This window comes from Trichosurus vulpecula, chromosome 4 (assembly GCF_011100635.1).
Source record: "Trichosurus vulpecula isolate mTriVul1 chromosome 4, mTriVul1.pri, whole genome shotgun sequence".
In the NCBI taxonomy this organism is placed as follows: Eukaryota; Metazoa; Chordata; class Mammalia; order Diprotodontia; family Phalangeridae; genus Trichosurus; species Trichosurus vulpecula.
In genome coordinates, this window is record NC_050576.1 from 119,624,281 (window position 1) to 119,640,972 (window position 16,692).

The window sequence follows — 16,692 nt, forward strand, 5'->3', positions numbered from 1 at the left end:
CAGGTAACTCAATGTGATAGGTTGAAGTGATCATACTCGCATTTGATCTGTGTAGATCTGGAGGTTAAACTTTATATTTTGAATGCTAAAGATACACTGGTCAAAACTCATATGATCATGTTTCAGGAATTCTAGGAATCATGAGATATTGTGACCAAAAGTGAAGTGCTAAAGACACTGGCAGCATTTATATGGCTGATTCAGATATAGAGATTTTCTCTTTCAATTTAATATTCAACTAACATTTATTAAGCATCTACCATGTGAATTCATTTCACTGAGCACTAGGGATATGAAGGTAAAAAAGCAACATAGGCCCTGTCCTTAAAGAACAAAGTGGATACTTTGCTTTACAGAAGGATTCATCAATGGAACCCCTTCAGAAAGGATCGTAAAAGCATAATATTTAGACCAAGAAGGGAATTTAGATATCGTCTAATTCAACTCCCTCACTTTATAGCTGAAGGAAGTGAGACATAGAAAGGTTAAGTGACTTGTCCAATGTCACATAGCTAATAAATGGTATAGCCAGTGTTTGAACTCACATCAATCGGGAATTTGTTTCCTACATTCAGGAGTTGGTTGGCAGATCATTAACTCTTTGAGAAAAAGGGAGAACGAGGAATGGTCAAACAGTATAAGGTGCTCAGATCTTAAAAAAATTAAGGGCCCTACCTCATGGGGACTGATTAGCAGGAGAGGGAAACAATATGACATCATGGAAGAGTGGAAAGAATATTCGAATGAACTGATTTTGAATCTTGCTTTCATTATTTACTACTTGTTAATCTTGAGTAAGTCATTTAGATGTCTAATATAAAAAATGGAGACCATTTTACCAATACTACTGACCTCACTGGGTTATTTGGAGGATAAAATGAGAATGTGTAGTATATAAGCACTTTATAGCTAGCTGGCACAGTGGACTGTGTGTCAGGTCAGGAGTCAGGAAGATGTGTTCCTGAATTCAAATCTGGCCTCTGGCACTTACTAGGTGTAAACCTGGGCAAGTCACTTAATCCTGTTTGCCTCAGTGTCTGCATTTGTAAAATGATCAGGAGAAGGAAATGGCTAGCCACTCTAGTGTCTTAGCCAAGAAAACCCTAAATGAGGTCATGAAGAGTTAGACATGACTGAAAAATGACCAAATTACAAGAAATTATGCTAATGCGAATTTTTGCTACTGTTGTTCTTTGTGCATTGATATGGTAAATCTGATTTGCATCCAACTTTATCACAACATGTCTAAATGGAATATTCCCAACTTCTATTAATTGTATTTGTGCTCCACTCCCCCAGCTTATATCAAGTGAGAGGTATAATTAAGAATATTAATAGAATAATGTCCCATTATAGAATAAAAATAACATGAATTCTCTCAATTAAAAAATTAAACTGTACCTTGAACTGATTACATGTATTTTGGGTGCTGCTATCTCACATGGTGTATCTTCTACAGTGGTGATTTGTGTTCCTTCGCTCTTCACACAAGCATATTTGGTACAGACTTCAACCTGTGAGAATTATTTAAATGATTACATCCAACATTTTTTCCGTACCACCAACTTACAGGGAATTAATTCTGCCCTCATTCCATAAGTATTTCATAATGTCACGCATTGTCTGGGTGCTTAGTAAGTAATAGTTTTTGATGGCAATCTTCTTTAGTGAGGTGAGCCCACATCAGAGGTCAAAACTGGGCCCATTACAATTTTCTCAGTCCTTAACACGGTGCTGTTTAGTCCCTGGATTGCTCCCACTCAAAGAAAGACAGACATTAATCTACTCTGAGCAGACTCAAAATAGGAAAGATGTCTAGGCAACATTTTGCAAGCATAATAGGTTATCACTACATACCACTCTCTAGATCTATAACCAAAGTAGGGTAATGATGATATCTTCCATAAGACTTGACATTTTACAATAAATAGCTTCAATGCTAATGTGGACTGGAAGAAAAATGAAGCCTTGAGAGGTTTCCCACTATGGCTCAGCTATTTTATATCCATTTGTTCCAGCTGCAATAGTATTTTTACTCTAATCGCAGCAGAAAATCATCATTCACCCCCTTAATTCTGTGACTTAATCTGAATAAAAACCAAGGAGGATGGAATAACTGATAATTGGAAATGGGGTCCACAACACAACACAAAAGTAAAACAATGGGAGGAAAGATAAAGAAACATATTGGTAAATTGCTGAAGGAACAGAGAAAGGGAAGGAGAGGGGGAGGGGAGGGGAGAGGAGGGGATGGGAGGGCAGATGAGGGGAGGTGAGGTAAGGGGAGGGGAGGAGAGAAATATTACTCATTTTAAATTGACAGAGACATTGAGGGAAGTGGCAGAGACAGACAGACAGAAAGACAGACAGAGACAGAGACAGAGACAATTTGTCTGCCTGGGAAAAGAAACACACCCAGACAGATTTAGAAAGAGATAAAGAGAGGCAGTCTTCTTTTTCCAGGGATTACTAGCTAAAATACTGAAGCAGGAAGGAACTAGAGGAGACCAATGAGTCTTGAAAAAACCTGACCATTAATACTGGTAAGCCTCCCTAAATGAAATAGTTCTCTCTATTTTTGTCAATATTTGAGAAAATCCAAATGTTTCTCGAGTTCCTTTTTTTTTGGAGATGGGAAGGCAGGGCAATTGGGGTTAAGTGACTTGCCCAAGGTCACACAGCTAGTAAGCGTGTCAAGTGTCTGAGGCCAGATTTGAACTCAGGTTCTCCTGACTCCAGGGCCAGTGCTCTAATCACCGCGCCACCGAGCTTCCCCTTGAATTGCTTTTCAAAGTCATCATAGGGAAATTTTGTGTTTCAATAGGGACTGGAACAAACAAATCTGCCGCAGTCATCTGAAACATTTATTAATGTCTTGTGGCAACCTGAAGCAACTTTTAGAACACTAGCAAACTCTTCCAAGACGGTCTGAGTGGACAGATCTAAAAGAATTAAACCTAACCTAAAACCAAAATTAAAAAATACATTAAATTCAATAGAATTGAAGACCAGAAGACCTAATTAGTATTAGTAAAGAGGTAGACTGTGTTATATATAACGAGGGAGCTTACTGCATCATCTAAAAATTAATGTCACCTACATGTGAATGTTTTCTACAAAGGCCTATATTCGGAGTGTGGGAGAATGTGTGAAAATCTCTTTCATTTATAACAAAGCAAAGGAAAGAGTCTCTAATTTGAAGAGTACTAATCATTCTATTGATATGTTCCATATGCAAATTACAAATCCAGATACAGTTTTTTTAAAAAAATGGATATAAAACAATTCATATTTACAGATGAAGATGGATATTATTCCCATTACAAAAAGATCCTTCACATGTTAAAAGGAATTCTTCAAATAGGCAGCTCCCTGGGCATGTTTAAATGTCTGTTTATAAATCATTAATGGCCTAATGATTTTCTGAAAATCATTTTCCAAGCCATAAGAAACATTAGTGAGTAGGTTCAGGTTTTCCAAATTCTATTAATTGTGTAAACATTATATATAGCTGTTGAAATATAGTGCTTCTTTTCAATGTTAATAATTTTGTGCTTATCATATACTGCCTTGTATTGTTAATTATCTTTTTTATGTCATAGAGCAATATGTCTTATTTCTTCAGTCAGCATGTAAATTCCTTGAGGGCAAGGACCGTGTCTTACAGTTCTTTAGATCCTCAATGATAATTTACACATAGTAGTTGCTCAATAAATATTTGATCATCATTGACTGAATGTTTGTTTGATACAAGAATAAAATAGTTCTAAATACTGAGTTTCCCTCTCCTTTTTTACTTCATAGATTGTGAGCTATGTATAGGATCACAACTTTAAATCTGGAAGGGGCCTTAGAAATGATTTTATCCAGCTCTCTCATTTTTACAATTGAGGAAACTAAGGCCCAAAAGGTTACATAATTTGTTGAAGATTATGAAAGTAGATTTCAGCAAAGCTAGAACTAAAACTAAGGTCTCCTGACTTAAATTCCAGTGTTCTTTTCACTGAGGTAGTGAGGTGGCACAGTAGATAGAGTGCTGGTACTATAATCAGAAAGACCTGAGTTCAAATCCAACTTTAGACATCTACTAGCTTGGTGATCCTGGACAAGTCATTTAATTTCTGTCTGCCTCAGTTTTCTTAACTACAAAATAGGGATAATAAGAGAACCTACTTGGGGGTTGTTGTGAAGATTGAATGAGATAATATTTCTAAAGTGCTTAAGCTCAGTGCCTAAACTAAGTACTATGTAAATGCCCATTCCCTATAGATAGATTTCTAGATAGGCAAAAATGCATGAAGAGACAGAGATGAAGGACAGAGCATTTATTTAATATTTTGTGACTACTATATCACATTGCCTCTCTTTGCCTTTTAACTTTAGATCATAAGCTCACAGAGGGCAGGAAATATGCCTTGTGGAGTTTGCATTTCATAAAGCTGTAAATGTTGGTGTGATTATGAATTCTATTAATTGGGTGCAGGTGAAGGACTGACTTGTGCACTGTAGGGGCATCTCTCTGTCCTTCTCTTTTTAACTAGTAATTAGATTGAAAGCTTGAAAGTCAGTTGCAAGTCCCTTGATTTTCAGAGATAACTGAGGCACTGAAGGGTTAAGGGACTCTTTGAAGTCTCTCAGGGAATGAACAGCAGAGCCAGGATGGCCACTCATGATCCTCTGTCTCCAGAAATAGGAGCCTTCCTATTATGTGATGGTGCCAGCCTCACAGGACTTCTAACAGAGGCAACAGTTGGGGACAGGTATGAGAGTGGGCTAGCATTCAATCAGGCAGTAGCTTTGCTCTGTCATTATTGGGTACCCAAGGCAGCAAAAGTACCAGGAATTGGAAAAGTACCTTGCTTGGTGGAACTGTCTCTCAATAGTTGGATGCCTTTATTTTTGCCTGGATAGGAAAATATCATCATCTCTGTCTTTTTATATCCTCACCATCATAATCTTCTCTGCAAAGAGACCCAAATGTTTGCCCAAAAGCAAGTCAATTTAATCCCAATCAGTTTCCCTCCTTTCCTGCCCCTAGATACCCCTTACCCAATCAAGACAAAAAGAAATCCACCTTGAGACACAGGCCAGCATGTTTTATTTATGATACCCACAAGCTTAACTATCAAAAAGCAATGTTCTAACCTGTATGTCATAGATAGTGAACGGAGACAGGTCTCCCAGAACGAAAGACCCAGGTGCATTCATGCCAGTCTTGTAGAGCTTATTATTTACATAGACAGAATACTCAGTGACAACACCATTTGGGTTGGAAGGCGATGTCCAGATGACACGTACAGCTGTACTGTTGATGATGACAACCTCTGGAGGAAGCATGCCCTGAGGCTCTAGAATTAAAGAAAAAAACTGAATAAACTCCAGCTGTCTCTGAAAAAGCACTTGTTTAACTAAATCCAGATTAGTAATTAGGTTTAGCAAAGGGTTCCCTGCTTATCTGCTTTCCTCTGATGAAGTTATCACAGTCTGTAGTCCTCTGTAAATTGGCTTATTATACTCTCAGTTAGAAACCATGAGAACCGGTGGTAAAATGCTTTATACCACCAGCGTAGTGTTAATCTTCAGTGAAATGTGGCCAGTGGGATGTGATGATAAATTATTCACCCACCGGCACTGCCAACACATATCTATTATCTACCTCTTCTTTACCATCCTTTCACCTCCCAGGGTTAATTTTTTTTAATATTCCTGATACAAAAATACAACTCAAATGCATTGCTTCTAGAGGAAAATGAAAAAAAAAGCACTGATATTACTAGCCTTATAACTTCAGCAATATGAAGTAATAATGCAATATTGTCATTATGTAAATGGTTTTGAATGTTGATTACCATAGGTAATGATGAAATCTAACACTAGAAAAAACTTGCTTAGCGTTAAATTACACAATTATTCAAGCATGTCAGAAATAACTATACAAAGACCTATTTTTATCATAAGAACCCATCTTAACTAGTTGAAAAATTGTCCTTGTGATCAATTCTATTTTATAAACAAAAGGTGCTGACCTTTGACACCACAAAGGGAAATGAGATCGGCACTTAAAGTGCTCTGTTAATGACCTGGAACGCTTGCTTGGGAGGTAATGATATTATAATGTTTATAATGAGACTTTATAAACCAAAAAAGATTAGAAAGCCCATTTTGGCCACATTTCAGATTCACAAGTTGCTTCCCTACTCCCTCCCTCTTGCTAACTGGCTTGGAAATGACTCATAGGCAAATTTTCTCTGTGACTGAACTTCCACCTTCTATTTCTGGTGACTCAGGGAAGGCACTGTATTTGCTTGTGTCAGAAACCCATTGCTTCATGGAGTACATCTCTTTTAAAAACCATTAATTTTTTCAAAATGTTACTGTTTGTTGACATGAAATCAGTTTCAAACTTAGTATACAACAGCCTCAGTACACCAAGTAAAAAGGGAACAAACTGGGCTAATAACCTATTATTAAAGCTTTGTGCTTCAGTCTTAGTGGGATGGCTTATTGATTTGCCACTTGACAGCAGCTAGCACTTAAGCATTTTAGCTTCTACCCCACCCCCAAACTCCCCCTATCCTTCCTTTCCTCTCTAATACCGGAAATTTTATAATGGAAGGATGACTGATCTCAACCTCGACAAAAATCAATCAATTTCATTCCCATATCTGAAGCCAAGCAATCCTGAGGCTTTAGACCCACCTCCATCACAAGTGGTCACATGTAGTACTTCACTGTTGATGCTGTGGGCTCCATTGAAGACACAAATAAAAATTCGATATTCCGTGTTTGGTTTTAAGTCACCAATTACAAAATAATTTACATCTGGCAGGATTTTCACTGACTCATTTGATGTAGCAGAACTCCAGATGAGGGTATAATACTCAACGTCACCTTGTAAGTCTTTCAGGGCTGTTAAATAATCAACATGATACCTTGTAAATGTGGTTAATCTTAGCAATGTTCTGGAATACAGTTTGCACTACATGAATTTCCTACAGCTGAGAAAGTGATATCTGAGGAAGCTTAGAATGAGTGACCAAGGAAATCTTTGTAAGCCCCTTTCATTGGAAGTCTTTAAAATAACAACATGTTCATTTTCCCAGGGTGGTTTGATTCAATTCTCATAAATGACGTTTCTTTCTGAGGCAGGAGACAATTCAACTTCCCTCAAATATTTGAACATTATGTTTTGCAAATTCATTTTATCATGAAAGTTAAGGTGGGCAGAAAGCTATAAATTGTGGAAAAGGTGACAACAAAATAAATAATACTCATGGAGCAACTCTTATGATTATAGTCATTATAGGTTAAAGTCAGTTTTGGTAGAACAAGTCATCTATTCAATGTACTCCCAGATTTTAAGGTATAATTTATGCACTAACAAACTTTACTAAATGACAGCTTGTTTCCAAATATTTATACGGCATCAGTGTGCAATTTGTTTACCCATAAAACTTGGTTCACTAGGTTCCCAGGAAGTGTCATTCTTATTTGCCCAAGGTTTTCACTTTTGGGCACAACCCATGTGTTTTTCTAATGAGAAAGAGATGCCAACAATGATGCTTCACCATGCCATAAACACATTCATCTATTCCCTTCATACATTGCTGCCAATGCATAGTCTCTGTTCTTTTCTCTTTCCCTCTCCTCTTTGTAGGCCACCTTTTCTGATTCTATCATCTCCCTACAAGGCTTTATAAAGGTTATAAAAACAGGTGTGAGCTTATTTCTAAAATCTGAGAAATTATACTGTTCTGTTAATAACTTTATCAGCTTTGAGACTTTAAGAGTTAAAGGTCACCATGACTAGAACTTTAACTGAGGTGGTCAAACAGGGACTATGTACCATTATGCCAACCTTTAGAGGGTATTGCCAATACTTGCACTTCTTGAGCAGCTAGAAACAATTGAGCTAAAAGAGTAAATAAGAATAACTAAGTATTTTAGAAGGTATCTGATGACAAGTATTCAAGTAGCCCATCCTGACCTCATGCTGCGACTACCATCTCTACAAAGATGTCTTCTGCAGAAATCCCTTCCATACATACTGTATTTGTCTTAAAAAGTTAACTAGAGGAGTCATTTTATGCAGCTTTCTTTATGTGCCAAATCCCACTGTAGATGCTCATTAGCAGTGTGACCCTGGAAAAATTGCTTAACTTCTCTGTGCCTCAGTTTCCTCATCTGCAAAATAAAAAGATTAGACTTAATGGCTTCTAATTCTGTGATTCTATGAAATGGTATATCTTTTCTTTGGAAGACCTGTTTTCATTAAACTCTGAGGAGTGAATTTTTCTCTCATGGAGAGTTGAAGGCCAGACTTTCAAATAAACTATTCCTTTCACCAGATATCAAATAGTGCCTCTGGTGTATCAATGGTTCGGTCTATTTTAGTACCTGCAAGCTAGGTGACACAGTGGATAGAATGTTGGGGCTAGAATCAGGAAGACCTGAGTTCAAATCTGGCCTCAGACACTTACCAGCTGGGTGACCTTGGACAAAGCTCTTAACCCTGTTTGCTTCAGTTCTTCATCTGTAAAATGAGTTGGAGAAGAAAATGGCAAACCATTTCAGTATCTTTGCCAAGAAACCTACAAAAAGGGGTCGTGAAGAGGTGGACAAGGCATGACTAAATCTAAATATTTCTATGGCACCTAGCACTAAGCCTTACACATATTAGGTATTCGATAAATGTTAGTTGAATGAATGAACAAGTCTCACGGGAAACTAAATGTGAAAAAATGTGTTTTGGATAAGATTCTGGATTTGATTCTTCTGCTGCAATACAATATAAGTAACCTGAGGAAGCAAATCAATACCACTTACTGGTACTGTTAAACATACCGGTCAATGTTTATTCCAGGTAACCTCACAGTAAACATAGACAAGACTAGTCACCTAATATGAATTTAGGACATAGCAAAGTTTCCCCATTGTTATAGTTTCATTCCTTTCAGTTAGAACATTTTGTCCCTCTTAAAAAATAATAATAACCCTGGGAGTAATAAGGTATCATCAGTCAGTAGCATTTTAGCATTACTTATTTTATTAAAAACTCTACTTGTTTTTGTTGAGTGCCTAGTGAGAACATGTTTTGATGAGGGAAGATGGAAAGATTGGTGCAACAGGGGTGGGGAGCCCATGGCCTCAAGGCCACATGTGACCCTCTAGGTTGTCAAGTGCAGCCCTTTGACTGTTTTCTGTGAAGTTTGGATTCAAAGGATCACACTTGAGGACCTAGAGGGTCACATGTGGACTCGAGGCCACAGGTTCCCCACCTTTGGGCTGCAGAACCAGAGTAGATGGCCTAGGATAAATAGATGAAATGTATTTAAATTAATTAATTGATTTAAATATTTAAATTAAATAGATTTAAAGCTAGAAGGGGCCATAGGGGACAGCCAGTCCAACTTCTTCATTTTATAGATGAGGAAAACTGAGACCCAGATAAGCTAATTTTGACTTGTCTAGTATCATGCAACTAGTCAGTTTTAAAAATAGAATTGAAGCCAAGTCTCCCTGACTTTGAGTCCAGTGCTGCCTCTGCAACATCATTCTTTGATTATGCCATCATCCTCAACTGAAATATTTCTCCTCCTTTCCACCTTATGCATCCTATATCTCCTTCAATTTCTATCTCACTTGGTAACTTCTCAATGAAATCTTCCCTCACCACTTCATGCCACATCGGTTCTTGCTTTTTCTAAACTTTAGTATTTATTATCATATTTATTATACATTAGGCATCCAATCCTATACTACTGCCTTATGACATAGACAATAGAATTTTGGGGACGGAAAGGACCCTAGTTCAAGGGTCCAAACCCTTGAAGATTCAAATGAAATGAAAAATGAAAGGTTCAAACCCTTCATTTTATGCATGAAAAAAATGAGGTCCATAGTGGTTAGATGATCTGCTCAAGGTCAGTTAGTGGTGGAGCTGTGAATAGCAATCAGGTCCAACTGTTATTCTGATTTGCTATTTACCCCTTAAATTGCTATTTTACTTTTCATCTTTATCTATCTCCTCTGTTCAACTACACTGTCAGCTTCCAGAGGAGCCAAAAAATATAAGTTAATACTTCTCTAGATTCACATAGTTCATGTAACAGTGCTACCTAGGCAACAGAGAAGCAAAACATACCTTGTTGAGTGAATGAAAGGATGAGTGAATAAATGAGCTAATAGTTGTACAGATGCCTCTCATTATGTGATGTTTCAGTTAAAGTCAAGAGTTCTCCAACTTGACTAACAGATCAGAAAGCTGATCATATTATTCTAAGAACCTTAGTTACTCTTCCTGATGAAGGAAAATTCACCACTTACAAATTCACCACTAAGGTACCCAAGTATCTCACCTACCAAACACAATTCTATCATGTACAGATCAAAAGGCTTAACTGTGAAGGCCTGGGGTAGCTGGAGGCAAAATTGCTAAGTAGGCACAGTCTATCTTCATTATTTTCCAACCTCCTCCAAGTGGGGCTCTTTTGTTACTGTAATGGAGAATATACGGTAGTGGATATGTGGAGGTGGAAGACAGCAGCTGTTGCTATCTTGAGACTAACATTTTGTGATTCTATAAGTGTCAGAGACAACAGATAATAAGCAAAAGGAGCCCGGATATCAACAATAGCGCATTGGTACATTCCATGGCAAGGACAGAGCTGTGCCTTTTGGAACAAGGTGCATAGAGAGACAGATGAGACCTCTTGGTACAAAGCAGTAGTGCCATAAAGAGTGTGGCTACTGTAGTAGCTTTTCCAGTGTTTCCCCATGTTGTATGCATATCCCTCAAGAAAGTCTCACGCGTTGGGCTATACCATAAAATTCTTGAAGCCTTGGAATATACCATGAGACTAGATATAGATGACCTGATGTTAAAAGGTCAGTGACAATACTTTCTGAACCATTCCTCCTTCTTTTGGCAATGCCTATACCAGAGTTCTTAAGGTGCAAATGTGTGCGTGTGTATGTGTGTGTGTTTGTGTGTGTGTGTGTGTGCATACATTTAAATATCTACATGAATATATGCACAGAAATATAATAGAAAGAGAGAGAGAAAAAGAGAAGGAAGAAAGAGGGAAAGGAAGAAGAGGTGGGAGATTAGGAGAGGGAGGGAAAGAGAGAGAGAGAAGGAGGGAGAAAAGGTGGGAGAGAGGGAGGGAGAGGAGGAGGGAAGGAGGGAAATAGAGGGAGCGAAGGAGGGAAGGGGAGGGGTAGAGAGGGAGAGAGAGAATGAGAATTTTAAAATTTCTTTTAGGATAATGGAATGTATACCCTTACCTGCCAACTGTGCCCTACAAAGCAGGAAAACAATTTAAAATTAATATTGTAGGAAATGAGTGGCATTTTTTGGGCAAGAGGATAGCTAATTTACTTACCTTATCGCATTGTTCATGAAAAGAAAATGATAAAGGACCAAGCTTTGGGAGAGATGACCCTCTTTCGATATTTAACCTTTATATTCACAAATAGGTGTCTGGGAAATTTCTATGGTACGAATGAAAATAAAAGCCGATTGCATTACCTACATCCCGAAGGTCAGAGGTTCAGATTACCAAGGTAATGAAACTTCAGTGAGCTGCTTCAGATCTATTAGGTTTGTCAGTTTTTATAAGCAAGCTTACTTCAGGCATGCAATTATAAAATAAAGAGCCTATATCATTGAAAATCCACCAGCCGATCTTTAACAGAAGTATTTGCAAGTCAGCTGAGGGGGGAGGATCCTGCTTTGTGAGCAAGTTTCCTATTTAAATGGGAGAGAGAGGGTTGGCAATAAATGATACCTCCTAGCCCATCTCTACAGAAAGACTCACACATGCCCACGTTGAAATATACTCTTAATATGAAAGACTATCTGCTTTCCTTTCTATGGTGTTTCAGAGACTATCCACGAGCATCAATTAACCTCTTTATCCTTCCATTAAAATGGTTTAAATGGACACATGATCCAAGTGACACAGTTTATTAGAATATGGCATGCTCCTAATACCTCCAGAATTGATAGCCATTTGTTAAGATGAGCTAATAATACTTCTCCTGTGTTAGTTATTTAGTGACAATGTAGATCAACACAACTGGTGTCGGTTTTAATTTCCAATTAACGCTGCAAACAAATTGGGACTAAATCACTCACGGGACCAGTAATGAAATATAAAGCATTTCTCTTCTAGGCTGCTTCAAAATCTAGGCTGGGTCAGAAGGGAGTGGGAGTTGTTGTCTAGCCAGCCAGTTGCCTGGCAGCCTTTCATAACTTTATCTCTCATTCAGAAAGTAGATGGTTTTCATTCATAGGGGACAGAAACCTTTTTCATTGAATTGTATTTAAAAGTGAGGTTTCCCTCACCTTCTTGACTTAGAGGAAATTTTCACAAAGCCATAGTGGTTAAACTTCCTTACTGGCCTTAGGTTTGGTTTGTCTATGTGGATGATCAGATTGATCAACTCCAAGATGAATTCAGTTTTGTTTTGTTTTCACTGTCAAAACAGATACATACATCATAGTAGAGCTGGATAGCACCTGAAGGATCTATGGGTCAATTGCCAAATACCATTCTAAAGAGGGAGACAGTGCAGCTTCAGTGAAAGAGTATAAGGCTTAGAATAAGGAAAAGCTATGATTCAAAGCCTATCCCTGATGATTACTAGCTTGTGTGACCGTGGGCGAGTCACTAAACCTAGGATCTGTGAAACAAGAAAACAATGTCTGCAGGAGCTACTTTCTGGTTTAGTCTGAAGTTTAGATGAGATAGGTGTAAAATACTATAAGTCTGAGAGTCATTTGCACAGAAAAGAGAAATAAACCCCCAAGTTGATGAACTCACAGTAGAGAAAGGTCAGATCAATGGGGATAAATCCACAGTCTGGGGGAATGATACGAGATGTGATGCAGCACAGAAGCCTGAGAAGTGATCAGATAGTTAAGAGGTGAACCAGAAGAGGAAAATGTTACAAAAACTCAGAGAGAAGAGAGAGAGTTTCCGCAGAAAACGTATAGTCATTTGTATCAACTGTTGGAGAAAAGTAAAAAAAAAAAATAGAAGGACTAAGGAAAGTCCAACTGATTTGACAATTAGGAAATTTTGAATAACTTTGGAAAGAACAGTTTCAGTGGAGTGATTAATCTGGAAGCTAGTTTGTACAGGTCTGAGAAGTGTGTGGGGAAAATGGAAACAGGAAATGATATCATTTTTAAGGAGTTTGGTTATGAAAGAGGAAATATAATACAATAGCTTAAGACTTAAAGATCTATACAAATGCCAGTAATTTTTTTTTATAAATAGTCACATGTTTTGATTATTCTGGTTACCAAGATGACCAGGTCAGATCATATCATCCATTTGACTGATCAATTAATCAATGAGCATTTATTGAGCACCTACTGTGTACTAGGCACTGTGTTGGTGCTGGGAATACAAAGACCAAAGTGAAATCTGTTCTTTCCCTCGTAGAGCTTACAGTCATACAAACACCTAGAAGTTTGTCCAACCTAAAATTGGACAGGGTTCAGACGCAGCAGTAACCCAGATGCAAATTATGCCTGTTAAAGCAGGAGTTCAATCCATAAATAACATGAAAGATGACTTATTCTAAGATATTCAATATATCATAAGAATCTTATTCAAAGTTGTGTATCAGCAGGACTAAGAGGAATAGAGGTAGATTCTCCTGCAGGAAGGTGTCCCTTTTCACCTTACACAAGCGTTTTAAAAAATTATCCTTTTATTATTTTATTTTTTCTCATGTACACACAAAAAATTTAACATTCTTCAAAAAAATTTAAAAATTCATCTTAACATTTCAGTTCCATATTCTTTCCTTCTCTGCCTTCCCTCCTCTCTCTTTGAGAAGGAAAGGAATTTGATATACATTATACATGCATAGTCAGGCAAAACATATTTCAATATTAACCATGTTGCAAAAGAAAATGCAACCCCCCCAAAAAAAAACGCAACAAAAATAATATAGTTAAAAAAAGTGTTTCAATCTGCATCGGACTTCATTAGTTCTTTCTCTGGAGGTCGATAGCATTTTGCATTCAAAGTCCTTATCTACACAAGCTTTTTAAAAAGAACGAAAATATTAGGAAGTTCACTTACTTGGTCTAGACCATTCAACTTTAATTGCCGTGTGATTAAGATCCTGCACAACCAGGGTAGTACTCTTCTCTGGGAGTCCTGCTAATGTGGTCACAGTTGCCTCCTTGCTTGATGCATACCCCACGATGTTATGCACAATGAGTTTATACTCATAAGTTGTATACCTAAGACATCATTTTTGTAAAAGTTAGCTTTATTCTCATACTTGAAAGTTAACAACAGAAGCTCACTGCCATGTAATATATTTTTTCCCTTTCTAAGGGAACTAAGAGTTTTTTTCTTAAACACTCAAAGGAAACAGATTCTGCTAGAAATGCTGGATTATTTTAACATCACTGTTTAAAACAAATGCTATGTATCATTTCCTTACTGTTATTGTTTTCAGAGGTGGTAAGGATTACAGCTCAGTTCAAGATGCAATTACAACTCTGGCAAAAGGCCAGATTTTAGATCTGAATTTGATCCAAAGTGTTTCCAAAGAGTTTTATTGTTTCTCTTTGGGGAAACTCATCCATTTCAAGGTATCAAAATTCTTCATCACAGTTTCTCTTCTGTAGCAATGCCCCCTTCCCATAATCCCATTGATAGATAAACCATGAAAGTAAATCATAATTGTGGCCAATGCATATAATGTACACTTACTGAGAGCTCTGCATGGTACCTCCTGGGAATGATGCCATGGTAGAGAACATAGTTGACTCCATGATGTGAAAGTTGAATTGCATTTTACAGAAAGGGAAATTGTGGCAAAGCCACATAAACTGGCCATAAACTGACCAGGCCATAGACCAGGTCTGTACAACCTGTGGCCCACAGGCTGCTTATGGTCCTTGGGCTGCCTGCAACATGTCAAAGGATTTCTGGCAGCTCAGGGAAAATTATAAACATCCTTTGTAATTAGAGGAAATCCTTTGGTGTGCTGCAAGCGGCCAGCCAGCTATAAGCAGCCCATGGGCCACAGGTTGTGCAGGCCTGCCATAGATCAAAATAATGGCAGAAGTACAGGTATACATAGAGTATGGATTGGGTGCCGCAGCACATGCTTCATGCATACTAGTAGATAAAACATTGATTTCCTCAGATGCATTGTCTGACCCAGAAAGAATGAGACTAAGGAGTGTTTTCATTGATTTAAAACTGGCTAGATAGGTGATTGGATAGCCTGTGGACCATAGTCCTACATGTGCATTTTACATGAAGCTGACCCACTGTGACTATATTTAGCATGAACTCTAAAGGGATATATGGCACGGGACAAATCACAATGCATTCTCCTGGACCACCATTGTCTGGTGAAACACTAGTAAAATTTTCATCGGGGAAAACATTGACGTGTGAGAAAAAAAAATAAAAGGAAAATATCTTACATTCACATGTGGTGAGCTACATACATTCAGCTTCAGTCCCAGAAATATCAGCTGTGTTTTTTTCTTTTTTTTAAACTGCTGGTTCTACTTCTTTTAACCCATTTTCTATAAAGCTCCAAATACTCATTATAATTACATGAAGCTCATCTAAATATGGAGGCTTGAGATGTCATATAATAGAGAGAATGCTGAACTTGGAGCCAAGAAGACTTGGGTTCAAATTCCACTTCAGACACTAACAAATTGGGCAAATCATTTAACCTCTCTTGGCCTCAGTTTCCTCATCCATGAAATGCAAGATATGCATTTGATAAGCTCTGAGGTCCCTTCCAGCATTAAACCTATGTTACAATGATTCTCTAAATTATCCCTAAGTTAGAGATGACTTTCACTGTAACCACAACAGGGCATGGCTATTAAGAGTCTGTCACTTAGCATTTTTAAGCACCTACTATGTTCCAGACACTGAGATAAATGCCAGATACAAAGAGAGGCAAAAGATAGTCTATATTCTTAGTCTAATAGCTGCAAAATAATGTTTTGGAGTATCTGAGATAAATATGTTGCCATGTAAATGGACAGCACTAAATGGAGGAAAGGGTCTTCTCGGAATATTTCTTAGTATTATGCTGCTAGTTGTACAGACATAGGGTCAGTTTATGCAGATGTCTTGTTCCCTCTACTCTGCCATCATGGAGTGCGATATAGCTGCTGTCCAATTGTATGCAAAATTTCAGCGGTTCACACATCCACCTCAACTATGTCTTAAGTTTCCCCTTGATAACATTGCAGCTATAATTAAAGATGTAGTCCTGTTGTAGCTATACTCATTCTCCCTAAATATCTAATGACTTTCTAGCTGATGCAATACCTCTTCTTTTTACTTCCTTTTAGCCTCCCTCCCTTCTTGATTCTCTAAATGAGCAAGAACTCCTTCGACATGACTAATACAACTTTAAAAAGCTTCTGTTACAACAGTAGTGACCACCACCAATAATAAATTGCCCTCCTTATGCCACCAATGGAGCTGGCACTTAAACCTGATTTTTTTTCCAGTAGTGGGGATGGATTTGTGCTGATCCATCTAAACACTCTCACCCATACCCCCATGTGACCAATGGTATTCAGTTGAATGTTAGCTAGCCAGGGTTAAGAGTACAATCTGTGACCATGGAACAGAATGAAGTTAATAGCTCTTATGGGAATTGAACTCATGACCTTGG

General features: G+C 37.8%; 1 protein-coding gene across 1 annotated transcript in view; it reads right to left on the reverse strand.

The window, feature by feature from the left end:
• Positions 1 to 16,692, reverse strand: part of USH2A (usherin) — a 991,863-nt gene that overhangs the window by 280,081 nt on the left and 695,090 nt on the right. The window contains exons 43-46 of the mRNA XM_036755334.1: positions 14,103 to 14,266; positions 6,700 to 6,909; positions 5,146 to 5,348; positions 1,402 to 1,514 (exon numbers count right to left, since the gene is read on the reverse strand). Of these exons, the coding sequence (XP_036611229.1) occupies positions 1,402 to 1,514; positions 5,146 to 5,348; positions 6,700 to 6,909; positions 14,103 to 14,266 (690 nt within the window). The remainder of the gene's footprint in view (positions 1 to 1,401; positions 1,515 to 5,145; positions 5,349 to 6,699; positions 6,910 to 14,102; positions 14,267 to 16,692) is intronic.